General features: G+C 49.6%; 1 protein-coding gene across 1 annotated transcript in view; it reads left to right on the top strand.

Moving 5' to 3' along the window:
- The window catches only part of CADM4 (cell adhesion molecule 4), a 135,513-nt gene extending 124,422 nt beyond the window's left edge, over positions 1–11,091 (top strand). Inside the window, exons 3-9 of the mRNA XM_061596509.1 lie at positions 162–314; positions 2,393–2,527; positions 3,711–3,872; positions 5,837–5,927; positions 8,295–8,467; positions 9,791–9,919; positions 10,969–11,091. Of these exons, the coding sequence (XP_061452493.1) occupies positions 162–314; positions 2,393–2,527; positions 3,711–3,872; positions 5,837–5,927; positions 8,295–8,467; positions 9,791–9,919; positions 10,969–11,078 (953 nt within the window). The 3' untranslated portion in view covers positions 11,079–11,091. The remainder of the gene's footprint in view (positions 1–161; positions 315–2,392; positions 2,528–3,710; positions 3,873–5,836; positions 5,928–8,294; positions 8,468–9,790; positions 9,920–10,968) is intronic.
- Positions 11,092–13,740: the final 2,649 nt, after the last annotated feature.

The following is a 13,740-nucleotide window of genomic DNA, read 5'->3' as shown; positions in this document are numbered from 1 at the left end:
CACCTCCATGCCACCTGGCATGCTGTTTCAAATTGTGACAGACCCTCATAGCCAAGAGAAATTGCCCCGCCCCCCCAGTATCTCATGCTGGGAGGGTGATGACTCCTTTTTCATTTCACTGGCCCACAACTTGAGGCATCTTTTCTTCACTCTCCTTACAGCCCTGAAGGACGAGCGGTTCCAGCTGGTGGAGTTCACCCAGAAGCAAGTCCGTATCGTGCTCTCCAACGCCCGTCTGGAAGATGAGGGTGGCTACTTCTGCCAGCTCTATACAGAAGACACGCACCACCAGATCGCCATCCTTACTGTGCTGGGTATGTACCACCTTCCCACTGCTGCCACCTCTACCTTCTCTACACCACCATCACCACCCTACGTTGGGATTCTGAAAGAAACTGAAAAGTAGGAATTACAGTACCATTTCCAGGAATCCTTTTCATCATCATCTTTCTAAAATACCTTAAACCTGTAGGATCCCCGGAGCTTTATGCACCAATCAAATAAAACACATTACAAATACATTAAAACAAGACAACAACAATAATATATTAATGATATAGTTTACAGAGAATTGTAGGACTGGAATGAAATTGTGTCGTCATCTAGTCTAACCTTCTGCTGGACTCTTTGCCAGAAATATTGACGGGGATGCCAAGGACTGATGGGGCCATTATAAGTCTATGCAAAGTGGCAAAAGCCTCAAAAAGAATTGATGATTTTTGTATTCAAGTTATTATTATTATTTGTTTAATTCAGCTAAAATGTTAGTGAAATCAAAAGATGTGGCAAGTGTCCAAATATTTGTCATTCAGCCTGGTACGTATGTGACCATTGGTCAGGAGGCTGAGTACACACCATACATTTAAAGAACATATTTTTCAAAGAATTCTGGGAACTGTAGTTTGTTGAGGGTACTGGGAATTGTAGCTCTGTGAGGGATAAGTTACAGTTCTCAGGACTCTTGGGGCAGGGGGAAGAAAACATGTGCTTTAAATGTGTGGTGTACGCAGCCCTGGAAGGTGGGAGCAGACCTTCCATATGCAAAGCACATGCCCTGCCAAAGAGCTACTGCCCTTCCCAAAGCTGTACTTTCAAATATCTCCCTAAACAGTTGCTCAATAGCTCGACATTCGTATGCATCATTCAAGGCCGAGCATTGTCAACCTACATGATCATGCTCCAGATCAGTATACTGTATAATCTACCAAAAGAAGAAAAAAACAACCTCCACATTCTGCATTAACAGAAGCCAAATTAGGTATTCTTTGAAAATTATGCAAATTCAGCAAATGTGTGCTAATTTTCTATAATTCTGCTTTTGCAAGCTGGGGTTGGGGAAGGAGGGAGTGACGACAAAAAGCTATGCAGAGCAATGAAACACCATGTTTTGACAACTTGATATTCTGTAGAGCCATACCGCTGTTTTCTGAGATGTTATTTTTTCAGCCTCACTTGAGACCTAGAAGCTTTTTTTTGTTTTTTAAAAAGTTAAAGGGGAAATTCTCAGGTTCCATTTGTACTGGTGATCTTGTGGCGTCATGGAAGAAACACAGAGGCTTGCCGGAAAGCTCTGCCTAACATAAGAACATAAGAAGAGCCTACTGGATCAGGCCAGTGGCCCATCTAGTCCAGCATCCTGTTCTCACAGTGGCCAGCCAGATGCCCATGGGTAGCCTGCAAGCAGGACCTGAGCGCAAGAGTATTCTCCCCTTCTGTGGCTTCCAGTAGCTGGTTTTCAGAAGCATCCTGCCTCCGACTGTGGGAGCCGAGCCGAGCCATCATGGCTAGTAGCCACTGATAGCCTTATCCTCCATGAATCTGTCTAGTCCTCTTTTGAAGCCATGCAAGCTGATGGCCATCACTGCCTCTTGTGGGAGTGAATTCCGTAGTTTTACTATGCACTGCTTGGAGAAGTACTTTATTTGATCTGTCGTGAATCTTCCAACATTCAGCTTCATTGGATGTCCACACTTTCTAGTCTTATGAGAGAGGAAGAAAAACTTTTCTCTATCCACTTCTCTGTGCCATGCATAATTCTATACACTTCTATCATGTTACCTCTTACTTGCCTTTTCTCTAAACTAAAAGCCCCAAATGCAGCCACATCATAGATTTGCATAACGGCATTATGGTATCTGCCATTTCACTACCTAGTTCTGTGGTAGGGAGCCGGTGGCTCTCCAGATGATGTCCCATCATCCCCGACCACTGGCCATCCTGTTTGGGGCTAGAGTTGTAGTTGGAAGAGCCACTGGTTCCTCACCTCTGCTTAGAGAGTTAACAAATTTGAGGCTGATTTGGGTATATGCATGGGTGAAGCCTTGGTGGGCTGTGGTGCGTATTGGAGACAGCCCCATTGCCTGCTCCATAACCCGACTGCTGTTCCTTACAGTGCCCCCTGACAACCCCTTGGTGGAGGTGAAAGAACAGGCGGTGGAAGGAGGAGAAGTTGAACTCACCTGCAGCATCCCCAGGTCACGCCCTGCTGCCACCCTGCGCTGGTACCGGGATCGAAGAGAACTAAGAGGTGCATCTTCTGGGAGGGCGAAACCAAAGAGGCTTCTTTCACTATAGAAGTTTGGTTTGCGGGGGTTGGAGTGATTAAGGCACTTGATTTCCATGAATTCCCATGTGAAAACTGATCTAATCCACACCTTCTGGAGTACTGTGTGGAACAGAACAACATTTTCCTTCAGATTAAGTATATGATACCAAAAAACCCAAAACAATCCAGCAAAATGCATTAAACGTTCCTAGAAAAACCCACGTATTTTGAACATGCATATTTTAGATGAAATAAATGTAGAAATGCATGCAGTGTGATAAAAAGCATATTTAAATGGTTTTGGTTCATTAAAAGCACAGATGAATACAGAAATGGGATGACAAGTGAACATCTGTGAAACTGGCATAGACCGGAAATAGGCTGATCTGTCCATCCCCAATTACGGACATTAGTTAGCTCAGTAGCCAAGGACCCAGGAGTTAATTGCAGTGGCAGCTGGTGGCTCCATGTCGGTGGGGCAGTGGAATCCGCTCAAGGTTTTAGTCCAAACTTTAAAGAATGTCCACAGTGCTGAGCACCTTGGACAGCTCCCTGAAAGTTCAGATTGAAACTCAGAGCTGATTCCACTGCCCCACTGACATGGAGCCACCAGCCACCACTTCTTAATTCACCTGTGGAAGGTGTTGACTTTGTTTCATCTTTGGATAGGTTTGGGGGAACGTCTCCCCAGTAAGGGTTGCCATCTCCAAATGTCTGGGATTGCTGAGGCCGCATCTGTTTGTCTCTTTAAGTGCAGCATATCCGCGGACTGAATTATTAGCTGCTACTCCTACTCTTCCCCCTGCCTGCCCAGAAAATATTTAAAATACAAGGTTCTTTTAGCAATTCATGTTAAAGCAGATGTTCCTTTTGGGGCTCCTTTGAGACTTCGAAGCAGGATGCTTCTGGGCTTCCCCCAGTTCTTTTTGGCTGTAAGTAACAGGTTCTTAAGCCCGCGTTGGAGGCATGTTATGTATTATTACCCTTTCAGAGCACGGCAGTTGCATTATAATTATATATAATTTGGGAATTAAAAAAGAAAAAAAGAGCTTGACAGTGAGGCGTGTCGCTTTAACTCAGCTTTAAAGGGACCTTTGCAAGCTCTCAGTAGGGTTGACCAGCAGGGCTGGTGTGTCTGGTTTTTTTGTGTCCCTCCCCCCTCCAGGAATAAGCAGCAAACAAGAGAATGGGAAAGTGTTCAGCATTACCAATGTGGTGCGCTTCCGAGTAGAGCGCAAGGACCATAGCAGCATCGTGACATGCGAGGCCACCCACCCTGCACTGCGTGGGCAGCGGAAGCAGACGCAGTACGTGCTAGATGTACAGTGTAAGTGACTGCCACAGGGGCCTCAGTGGAGGGATTTGGCAGAGGGAGGGTTGGAATCAAGGAGTAGTGTTCTGTTGCATGATGCCCTTGGTGATGGTGGTGCTGTCCCACCTTCTCCTTTGCATGAGGTGGCTGTGGGCCCCTGGGTCAAATAATGCTTCTGGAGGAATGGATCCACAGATGCCAAGACCAGAGCCAGCGCCGGAGGGCAGCCAGGTTGGGTCCTGGCCAAGGGCCCCTGTAGGGCCTCTCCTTACGGTGGGAAGGTGCCGCTCTGTGGCAGCATTGGATCCTGCAACCCGACCCTGCTGTGAATCACAGAGAGGAAGCTCCCAGGCACCCCCCCAATACAGTTAGTGCGGGCTTCAATAAGCCAGCACACATGCCCCACCTACCTGTCCTGCCAGTGTGAATGTCATGTGCGCTGTGTCCGCATGCCTGCCATCACCCTAGATGGTGACGGGGGCTTCCCTAAGGGTTAGTCCTCTCCTCCCAATACATCTTGGTTGATGCAGGCATGTACGCTATGCGTGCACGTCATTCACACAACACAAGAGGTAAGTAGGGCGCACAGGCGGGCTTATTAGCCCCACACTGCCTATATTGGCAGGGTTGGGCTACAGTGCCACGGACCCAGGGCAGGCTGGTTCCCAAGGGCCCAGTCATGCCTGCTACCGGCCCTGGCCAAGACAAGAGGCTTTTGAAAGAGATTGGGTGTTCTCGGTGGGAACTAATTGTGAAATCAGTGCTGCTCATGACCCCAAAGTTTTTTTGCAGCATCCTTACGACGTCAGTGTCCTCAAAATGCCAGCCTATACTTTTTTTTTTAACATTTAAACCAGATTTCCCCTTACCGTGGAAATTCCAGTAAGTGGAAATAACCTGTTATACATCTGCAGTCACTGCTAGTGAATGTGCGAGTGCGCAGGCTATAAGAGACTAGATCTGTTTTGTTCCTCTCTGGCTGTTCTGCTCCTGCGCAGTGCTGAGCTAAGCTATGGTTTGGTGTAGGGTGTCATTTGAACATGGGTTTATAGTTTAGCTGTCTCCAGACTAACCATGAGCTGTAACCAAGGTTTGTCCTTCTGGAGAGCTAAACTATGAGTCCAGGTTGGGATTACACAGTAAGTCAAACCAGGGCCTTAGCTCAGCGTAGGAGCAGAACTAGCAGGGAGCAGCAAAGTGGCTGCAATCTCCTCTCCAGGAGCCTGCACACTCACATGTTCATGCTAGAGACCATGGTTTGGCTTAGTGTGATGTGTTGAACCAGGCCTCGTGTGTAATGTGGCCCTAACGCTTAAACTGGGTGTATTTAAAAAGTGGCCCAGTTAAACCATGGCCCAGTGACCCCATCCAGTAGGGTAGTGGGCCCATCGAGTTTTCTTCCGAAATGCTCCAGTTTACGGAATATTGGAAGGACAAGCCACCCAATTTCTTCAGTGGGCTCTCAAGAATGTTCAGTGTACTTACAGTGTAATGTAGTTTTGTAGCACCTGTTGGGTTTTTTAAAAGCCCTTAATTTTCATCATTCATACTGTCTTGAGTCATTCATTTTCATAGATGATACAAAAGGTCCAGGGAAACCATCCCAGTTTTCCTTTCCAATCCCATGTCCTTTTTCTAATGAGCTGGCCCTTGAGAAGGAAAAGCCAGGGAGGCAAAATACATATGTCCACATTGGTTGCTACTAGTTGTAGCCAGTTCTGCTCGGAGCAGACCCATTAAAATGAAGGGACCAAAGTAAGACATGCCTATTAATTTCAACGGGCCTTCTGTGAGTAGGATTAGCATCGGCTACAACTCTTTATTTCAAGATTATCCTCCCTCATGCACCTGAAGGAACTGTTCTTTTTTTTTTTCATAGTTAGACTTGCAAATTGTCCACCTTTGTTTGAGAAGTTGTAGCTGTTTTGTACACAGGCTGCGTCATGACCTTCTGTTTATTCTCTCTGTTTCCACACCAGACTCACCCACAGCAAGGATCCATCCGCCTCAGGGGGTGATGCGGGAAGGAGACACTTTAGTTCTGACTTGTGCCGTCAATGGCAACCCACTGTGAGTATTTCCACAGGATGGGGAAAGCCATCATTAGGAGAGTGGACAGTGGCGGGAGCAGGAAAAAGTCTGCACAGACATCCAGGCAGGCTCTGAGACAAGGCAGGAAAACAGGAAGCTGCTGTCGGTCCAGCTCACTCAGCATTGTCTAGGCTAGCCTTTCCCAACCAGTGTGCCTCCAGATGTTGTTGGACTACAACTCCCATCTTCCTGACCACTGGCAATGCTAGCTGAGGCTGATGGGAGTGGTGGTCCAACAACATCTGGAGGCACACTGGTTGGGAAAGGCTGGTCTAGGCCAAGGAGCAGCGGCTCTCCAGGGCTTCAGCCAGGGTCCCTTTCAGTGTCCTACCTGGAGATGCCGTGGATTGAATGTGGGAGCTTCTGAGTGCCAAGCAGATGCCCTGCCACTGAGCTATGGCCCATCCCCGTTTAGCTTTCTCCTTGTGCTGTGACGATGTAGCACGGCCTTTGCCAACCTGACACCTTACGGATGCTTTGGACTACAATACCCGTCAGCCCCAGCCGGCATAGTTGTAGGCCAAAACATCCAGAGGGCACCAGGTTGGCAAAGGCTGATGCAGCATATAGTAACAGCTGTGTATATCCTGCCCTTTTAACAATTAGAAGTCCAAATTCAGTGCCAAGAAAAGCTGGGATTTTGTGACTCAAACAGGCGCAGAAAACCAAGCATTATATTGGCATACTTTGTATGGTTGTCACCCGATGGGGGGGGCAAAAACAACTTAGTGATTATTTGAATGAATCTGGATATAAATAAAAATGATTGTGCACAAACCCACCCATCACGGAGGACACTTGTGACCCAAGAGTCCCCTGAGGGTGAATGGTATATTTGCCTTCCCGCAGCAGTTGTGCAGCCCTTCAAATCAACCCCTGTACGAACCAAAGGAGCCAGGGTCTCCATTGGGTTGCATATGGGGCCTCTGGGCCCTTCTAGTCTTTGCTGGAGCCCTCGTACTACCCTGTCCTCGTTCCCCAAGTTGAGGAGTGTGTGTGTATGTGTGTGTAAGAGAGCGAGAGCATGTGAGTGCGTGTGTATTTGAGAAAGTGTGTGTGTGTGTGTGTGTGTGTGTGTGTGTGTGAGAGAGAGAGAGAGAGAGAGAGAGAGAGAGAGAGAAGAGTCTCGGGAGAGGGTGAAAGGGTAGCAACTGGACGTGGGCCAGGAGTATCAGCAAAATTCAGGTGGGAGGTCTGCTTCTCTTGGGTGGGGCCTGCCTTGATTCTGCTTGTGCAGGGGTGCATAGTCATATGGATGTGTGTCTTAGAGCAGTGCATCTTTCGGAGGCTGCATGGTTTTTGTGTGTGTAAGAGTGAGTGAGTGAGTGAGTGTAATGAGATATGTCAACTGGGCTGGGCTGGGCTGAAATAGCCTCCTTGGCAAAATGGGGAGGCCTCACGAAGTTCCCCATCCCCGAGATAGACGTTTTCTTAAAGAACAATAGTTAAGAAGAGGGATTGCTGCTTGAGGTACGTACACATGTACTGATGCCACTTTTCCCCATGATAATTGAGTTTTGCATGTGTGTTTTAAAAATCATTTCCAAGGATGCTCAAAACCTGCTTGCCCACTGATGGTGGTCTGGCAAGAGAAGTGTGGGCGGAGGTTTCTCTCAAACTTCTTTCGTTCTCTTCTTTAACACTCTTGCCTGTCTCCTTCAGGGATGGGGGACTTGCTGTGGCTCTGCAGGTGATGTCAGACTGCCCTCAGCCGCAGCCCACCTGGCCAATGGCCGGGGATCAAGGGGGTTGTAGTCCAGCAAGATCTGGAGGGCATCAGGCTAGCCTCCCTGCCCCCCCCTCCCACCCACCCCCTCCCAGTCTGCAGTCCCTGCCTCTGTGTCAGTAGCATGGCCGGAAGCGAAGGAGGTGAGGACTCCTGGCCTCTGAACAATCCGTCCTCGTCAAGGGCATTTGGGCAGCTTCGCCTTTTCATTTGCCGCTGTGACATGACAAAAGCAGGGCCTGCTGAATTCCCCACACCTACCCAACTTCTCAAGAACCCATGGCCCCATCCTCAACTCGTTGCATCTCTTTGCCATACAAGCTGGGCAAATTGTCCTTGTCTCTCCGTAGCTCTCTCCCTGACCAGCCTGACGGATGGATACAATTCCCGAGCGGAGTTATTACTTGAGCGCCCCTTGATCCAACCGCTCGGCTATGTATCCCATCCATCACTGGGTCTGGCAGCGCTTGCTGCAAATAACCTTCAAGGGAAGGAAGTTGCAGGGGAGGGCGGGGGAGAGGAAGGGGGGGAGGACATGGTGCATGTGACCCACAGGGGGCACAGGAGGTGGGCGTTGGGAGGAGAAGATTAACCCTGGCTCTCCTGACTTCTGTTTTTAGCCCCACGGATATCAAATGGAGCCGAGCAAATGACTCCTTGCCTGAACGGGCCCTGATAGAGGGCGAGGTGCTGACCATCCCCAGCCTCAGCATGCTGGATAACGGTACCTACTTGTGCCAGGTGGCCAACAAGCATGGGCGCTCATCGGACCAATATGTGCTGGTGGTTTACGGTACGCAACATTGCCCCGTGTGCCCTCCACCGTTCACAAGTTCCCCTTCATTTCTGCCAGTATTCCTCCTCCCATCCTGGCCACCTGTCTTTACTTTGGCCTTCGACATCTGAGATGTTTTATATTTTTAGGACCCACCCATTTTTCTGTGATGTTGTTTGGGCTGTTTTTAACTGTTTTTAATTATATGTTCTTAAATTAGTGTAACCTGCCCTGGGACCTTTAATAACAACAACAATAATAATAATCTCAGCCTTCAGACTTTCTGATGGCACTCCTTTCAAGGCCCGATCCTCACAAACAGCAAGCGAGGAATTAAAATCTGTTTCTGGACTTCACTGCTTTAGACTGCAGGTCAGGGGGAGTGGGAGGGGGTCACATGATGGAATGGTCCCCTGTACTCCCCTGCCAAATGAGAATGAAACTCCCTGCACACAGAAAAATAGCATGTCAGGGGAAAGTTGGGTTAGAACCTTTCTGCTCGACAAATAGTTTTCTGTGTTCAGGTGATGATTCAGTCATGTAGATTCTAATTATAGTTTGTTGTTTATTATGACTGCATTTTTTATTATTAAATTTATATCCTGTCTTTCCATGCTCTTCCTTCTAGGTCCTGTTTAAGGATTTTATGCTGACCCCTAATATCAGGGATAGGAAGCCTGTGGTCCTCCAGATGCTGCTGGACTACAACTCCCATCATCCCTGACCATTGGCCATGCTGGCTGGAGCTGATGGGAGGTGAAGTCCGGCAACATCTGAAGAGCCACTGGTTCACTACTCTTGCCTCACATCACGGTGCCTGTTAACTGAAGCACTGGATTTCCCCCTGCCAAGAGGGCAGTCAGAAATAGGATAGGGTACACCCACAAACACAATACCAAGGAGTGAAGCTCATGGAGGGCATTCTCTCCCCTACCCTACCCACTAGGGATGGGGATCTGTTGGCTGGTGCCGGTTTTAAAACATTCCATCGACCTAACAGGCCAGGATCAATTTGAGTTTGTTCTTTGTCCGCTGGCTACTGCTTTTACCAATCTGTTTTCTCTCCCTCACAAAAAATATTGACATTTAATATCGATATTATGAAAGGAAATACCAATAAATGAAAGGAAATATTGATAAAATTACCGTTCTTGGAGGCAGATTTTTTCTTTTAAAAGTTCCATTTCCGAAAATGCCTGCAGAAAATCTCTACGTAAAAGTCTGATCCACAATGCCAAAGAGTAAGCAAATTAATGTAAATTCGGTACCAAATCCACATTGGGTGGAATTCTAGCACATCCATGCTCCCCCCACACCTTTGTCTTTCCCTGTCTTCTGCAGACCCCGGGGCTATCGTGGAGGCCCAGACTTCAGTGCCCTATGCCATTGTTGGGGGCATCCTGGCTCTCCTTGTCTTCCTCGTCATCTGCGTGCTTATAGTCATGGTGTGGTGCTCCATCCGGCAGAAGGGTCAGTGCCAGAACCCCGGAGCTGGTGGGAAGTAGGGAAGGAAGCAGTGGTGACTGGTGGCTCCGTGTCAGTGGGGCAGTGGAATCTGCTCTGGGTTTTATAAAGTCCAAACCCACTGACATGGAGCCACCAGCTGCCACTGGAATTAACTGTATATCCCAAGCCCCACGATTCTTTGGGGGACCCTTGTGCTTTAAATGGGCAGTCAAATGTGCTTTAAACATATGTCTCCTAAAACCAACCTCTCCCACCATCTTCCCCAAGCCTCTTCTTGGAACGTGGGAGGGGACACACCACATCTCTCTGCTAACCAATCACTGATAGCTGCAGAGTTCAGGGGCAGGGTGTGTGGGAGGAGGAGTTCTTGGGCAAGATGCTAAGTGAGCCCCCATCTTCCTTGTTGCTGCCAGCTGCTTGCCCTCTCCTTCTGACCCCAGTCTGCACCTCTGCCCCCAAAGGAAGAGGGAGAATAAGGAATCAGCTCCTTCGATTCACTCCTGCAGCTGGCTGGAGAGGAGAAGCTAGTGGGCAGTGACAGCAGGGAGGAGGAGCGATAGCAGGGTTTGGGGTTCAGCAGGTCTGCGATTCTACCAAGCCCTGATGTAACCCCCAGGCCAGCAGTGTGTGTGCTGGGGCGGGCAAATGTCCTGTTCACCTATCATGTGGGCTTGCCACAGCGTGCCAACTCCCCTGGGTGGTGGGTGCAGGCCAGGTATTTCCTGCCTGCCGGAATGTGTCTCACTTGACTGTAGCTATGACTGTTGGCATAGTGGTGGTAGTTAAGTCCAGCAGGGATGTGTTTGTGACTGGATGCTGGTGAGGTCCCACTGCACTTGCACATGCTAGTCAAGTGCATTTGAAGCCATTGCACATGAAGTGTGACAGCATGTTGGGGGTTGTGGTGGCTTCTGTATGAGCAAATATAAGACCAAAGCGAGGATCCATCTCCAGGTGTGTGATCAGAACAAAGGAGTGGGTGGTTCGTGTCTTCCAGCGCTCTGCACACCCCATGATCACTTGTGCCCTCTTCCCCCACCCTCTTTTCACAGGCTCCTACCTGACGCACGAAGCAAGCGGCCTGGACGAGCATGGAGAAGCCCGCGAGGCCTTCCTCAATGGTGGCGATGGCCATAAACGCAAGGAGGAATTCTTCATCTAAGCCGCAGAGAGGGAAGGGAAGGGAGGGGAGGGGAAGGGGGTGCTGTGGGCGGAGTGTTGGGCAAAGCGGCTGAGGAGGGGGGACGCTGAATGGGGAGAGAGGTTTATAGAAAAGCTGCCGCTCTTGCAGGGGAGGGTGGGGGGAAGGGTTGGGTTAAAAAAAAAAAGAAACAAAAAATGCTAAAAAAAATCCATTGTGTAAAGAGAACACGTGGCCACCACTTTTTCGGTTTTATTTTTGAAACCGATGACTTTAGCCCTACCCCCAGCCATGAAGCTCCACCTCCTGCCATTGGCTGCCCCACCTCCGTGCCCTCTGCACCAGAGCCGTGCCCTGTTTCTTCTGGGGAGGGTGTATGTGTGTGTGCACGTGTGCATAGCTCTGCTTCCATAAAACAGAGCACCGGGGATAGCTACACCCCTTTTCTTTTTGGGGAGAGGCAGAGCTATGTGGGAGGGCTGTGTGTCTTTGTAAATAGCTCAGAAGTGGCCCTGTGGGGGAAGCAGAGGACACTTGGGGATCCAGGGCTGCTGAGATTACGAGGGGATGGTAAGGGGGGGATATTGTGAAAAGGGGGCCAGCCCCTTGGAGGGGCTATGGCTTGTTAACTCTGGGTTGTTGGGTCCCCCCCCCCCAGATATTAGCACTGAGTTTCAAAATAATCTGGGGAGGGGAGATGGGGCTAACATATTTTGCTCTGGGCCACCTAGACCTTCCCAGCAGTCCTGGAGGAATAGGGAAATTCTCTTCTCTGATTTCTGGGAAGATGTCTGTGGGGGGAGCCGTTCTGTGGGTTAGGACCCTTCAGGGTTTTTTCCCCAGCCACTAAGGAGGTGAGCAGCCGAGTCTGAGTGTTTGGAGGGCCTGCGTGACAGGAGCGTAAGGCCAAGAGTCTCCGGGGCGTCTTGAGTTGTCTTCAGGGTGCCCGGTGTCACATCCCTCTTGGCCACACACTTTCCCCCTAAAAGGCTGGGCCATTCAAGCTGTGTTGGGCCTTAAGCAGCAGGTTGGACTCTTTTTTTTTTCCTTCAAAGCCATGATAGTTTGGGAAGGGAGAGGGAGGGGGGAAAAGGAAAGGGGATGTCTGTGTCTGTCTCTGTCGTCCTTGTTATGTGACGTGCTTGGCCGGGGGCAGGGGATGGGACTGCAGAGGCCATCGGTGCATTGTTGAAACCCCATCCCACGCTTGCTTGCCAATTCGCCTGTCCTTCACAGCCAAGCATTGCCACCTGGCTCAAAGCCCGCCTTTGCAGAGGGTGGAGGTTGCTTCCCCCCCCAAAAAAAGAAGAATTTGCATCCATTTAAATCTGTTGGCATGTGCAGATTGACTGTGGCCAGTTTCAACCCCTCCTCCTCGCCTTTTGTGCCGGTGGCCATATTACACCACCCCATCCCCACAGTCCCTTAGAGAGGAACTGCTGTGCAGCTCACGACACCCCCGGCCCTCCTCCCTCTCCGCTCAGTCTCCCTCAGGAGCAGCTGGGGCTGACGGTCCCTCAGAGAGCAGCAGGAGAGGCTCAGCAATAGGCATCCCTCACTCAGCACCTGTTTGGAGCCCGTTTGGATGGTTTTAACCTCCCCCAAATACAGCTATGTTAAAGGGTCGATAAAAGGAACCACTGTTACAAATGGCTGCCGTTCCGCCCCAGAGGTGGTTGCAGTGCACTGCTGGGGGATGGAATGCCTGCGGACAGCTTTAGTTGGGAGGAATCCCTGTGGAAACCGCTTCCCCACTAGTGCTCCAGAGGCAGCTGCTGCCCAACCCGAAATTCCCAGTCCCGTTATAGTGCATTTGCCACACAAGGGGGTTGTTGAAACCTGTCTCTTCCCCACTACTCCCCTGCCCCGACTTCTGGCATTCCTGGTTCCTTCCATCCTTGCCGACGACATTCCTCATTTTGTGCCGGTAGATGTTTACTCCTCACTTTCCCTTGAATTCTCCCACCCCTTTCCCTCTGTCTTCTGTCTGGGGAACAAAACAAAAGAAGAAACTGACGTGTGATTCTGTGTCCGTCTCTGGCTCGCGGTTTTTATTTTATATTGTTTGTGTCTTGGAAGGGGAGATTAAAATAAAAAGAATGGAAAATATAATAATTAATATATAACTGGGGGTCGGGAGTGTGCAGGGGGCTTGTTCCTCTGTAGCCCAAGACTGTTTCCCCCGTGCCCGAAAGTTAATATATATGTAAATATCTATGTCTGCCTTTTAACCACCTTTGATACTTCAATAAATCCCCCTGATTAATTCTTTTAACACCAGTGGTTGTGCGTTCCTTGTCCATGAGCGTGTGCCAGGCCATGGGAGCAGTGTCCGCTCCAGGATGGTGCGAAGGGCAGGAGATCTCTCTTGGCCCTCACCCCAAGCACCAATCCTTCAAGAGATAAAGCATACAAAGTGGGAATTCTCTGCTGCACCCAGCCATAGCAGGTGCCCAGTGCAGACTGTCCTGCTTGTCTCCTGCCTGGCTGGAGCAGTTGATCATGTGCCAGTCTTGGATCCTCAGCAATTGCCCAGCCTCGATGCCCTCTGGAGTGAGCCCTGTGCAGAAGAGGGGGGCACCTGGCTGGTTTTCTCATCTGGGAGAGTAGATGATATTGATGGAACTCACAGTACTTCAAAGTAGCAGCAAGCAAATTCAGTGCTTTTGCCTTCATGATCGCC

This window comes from Rhineura floridana, chromosome 15, assembly GCF_030035675.1.
Source record: "Rhineura floridana isolate rRhiFlo1 chromosome 15, rRhiFlo1.hap2, whole genome shotgun sequence".
NCBI classification, from domain to species: Eukaryota; Metazoa; Chordata; class Lepidosauria; order Squamata; family Rhineuridae; genus Rhineura; species Rhineura floridana.
Note: the sequence above shows the minus strand (reverse complement) of the source record. Positions and strands in the feature narration are given on the sequence as shown.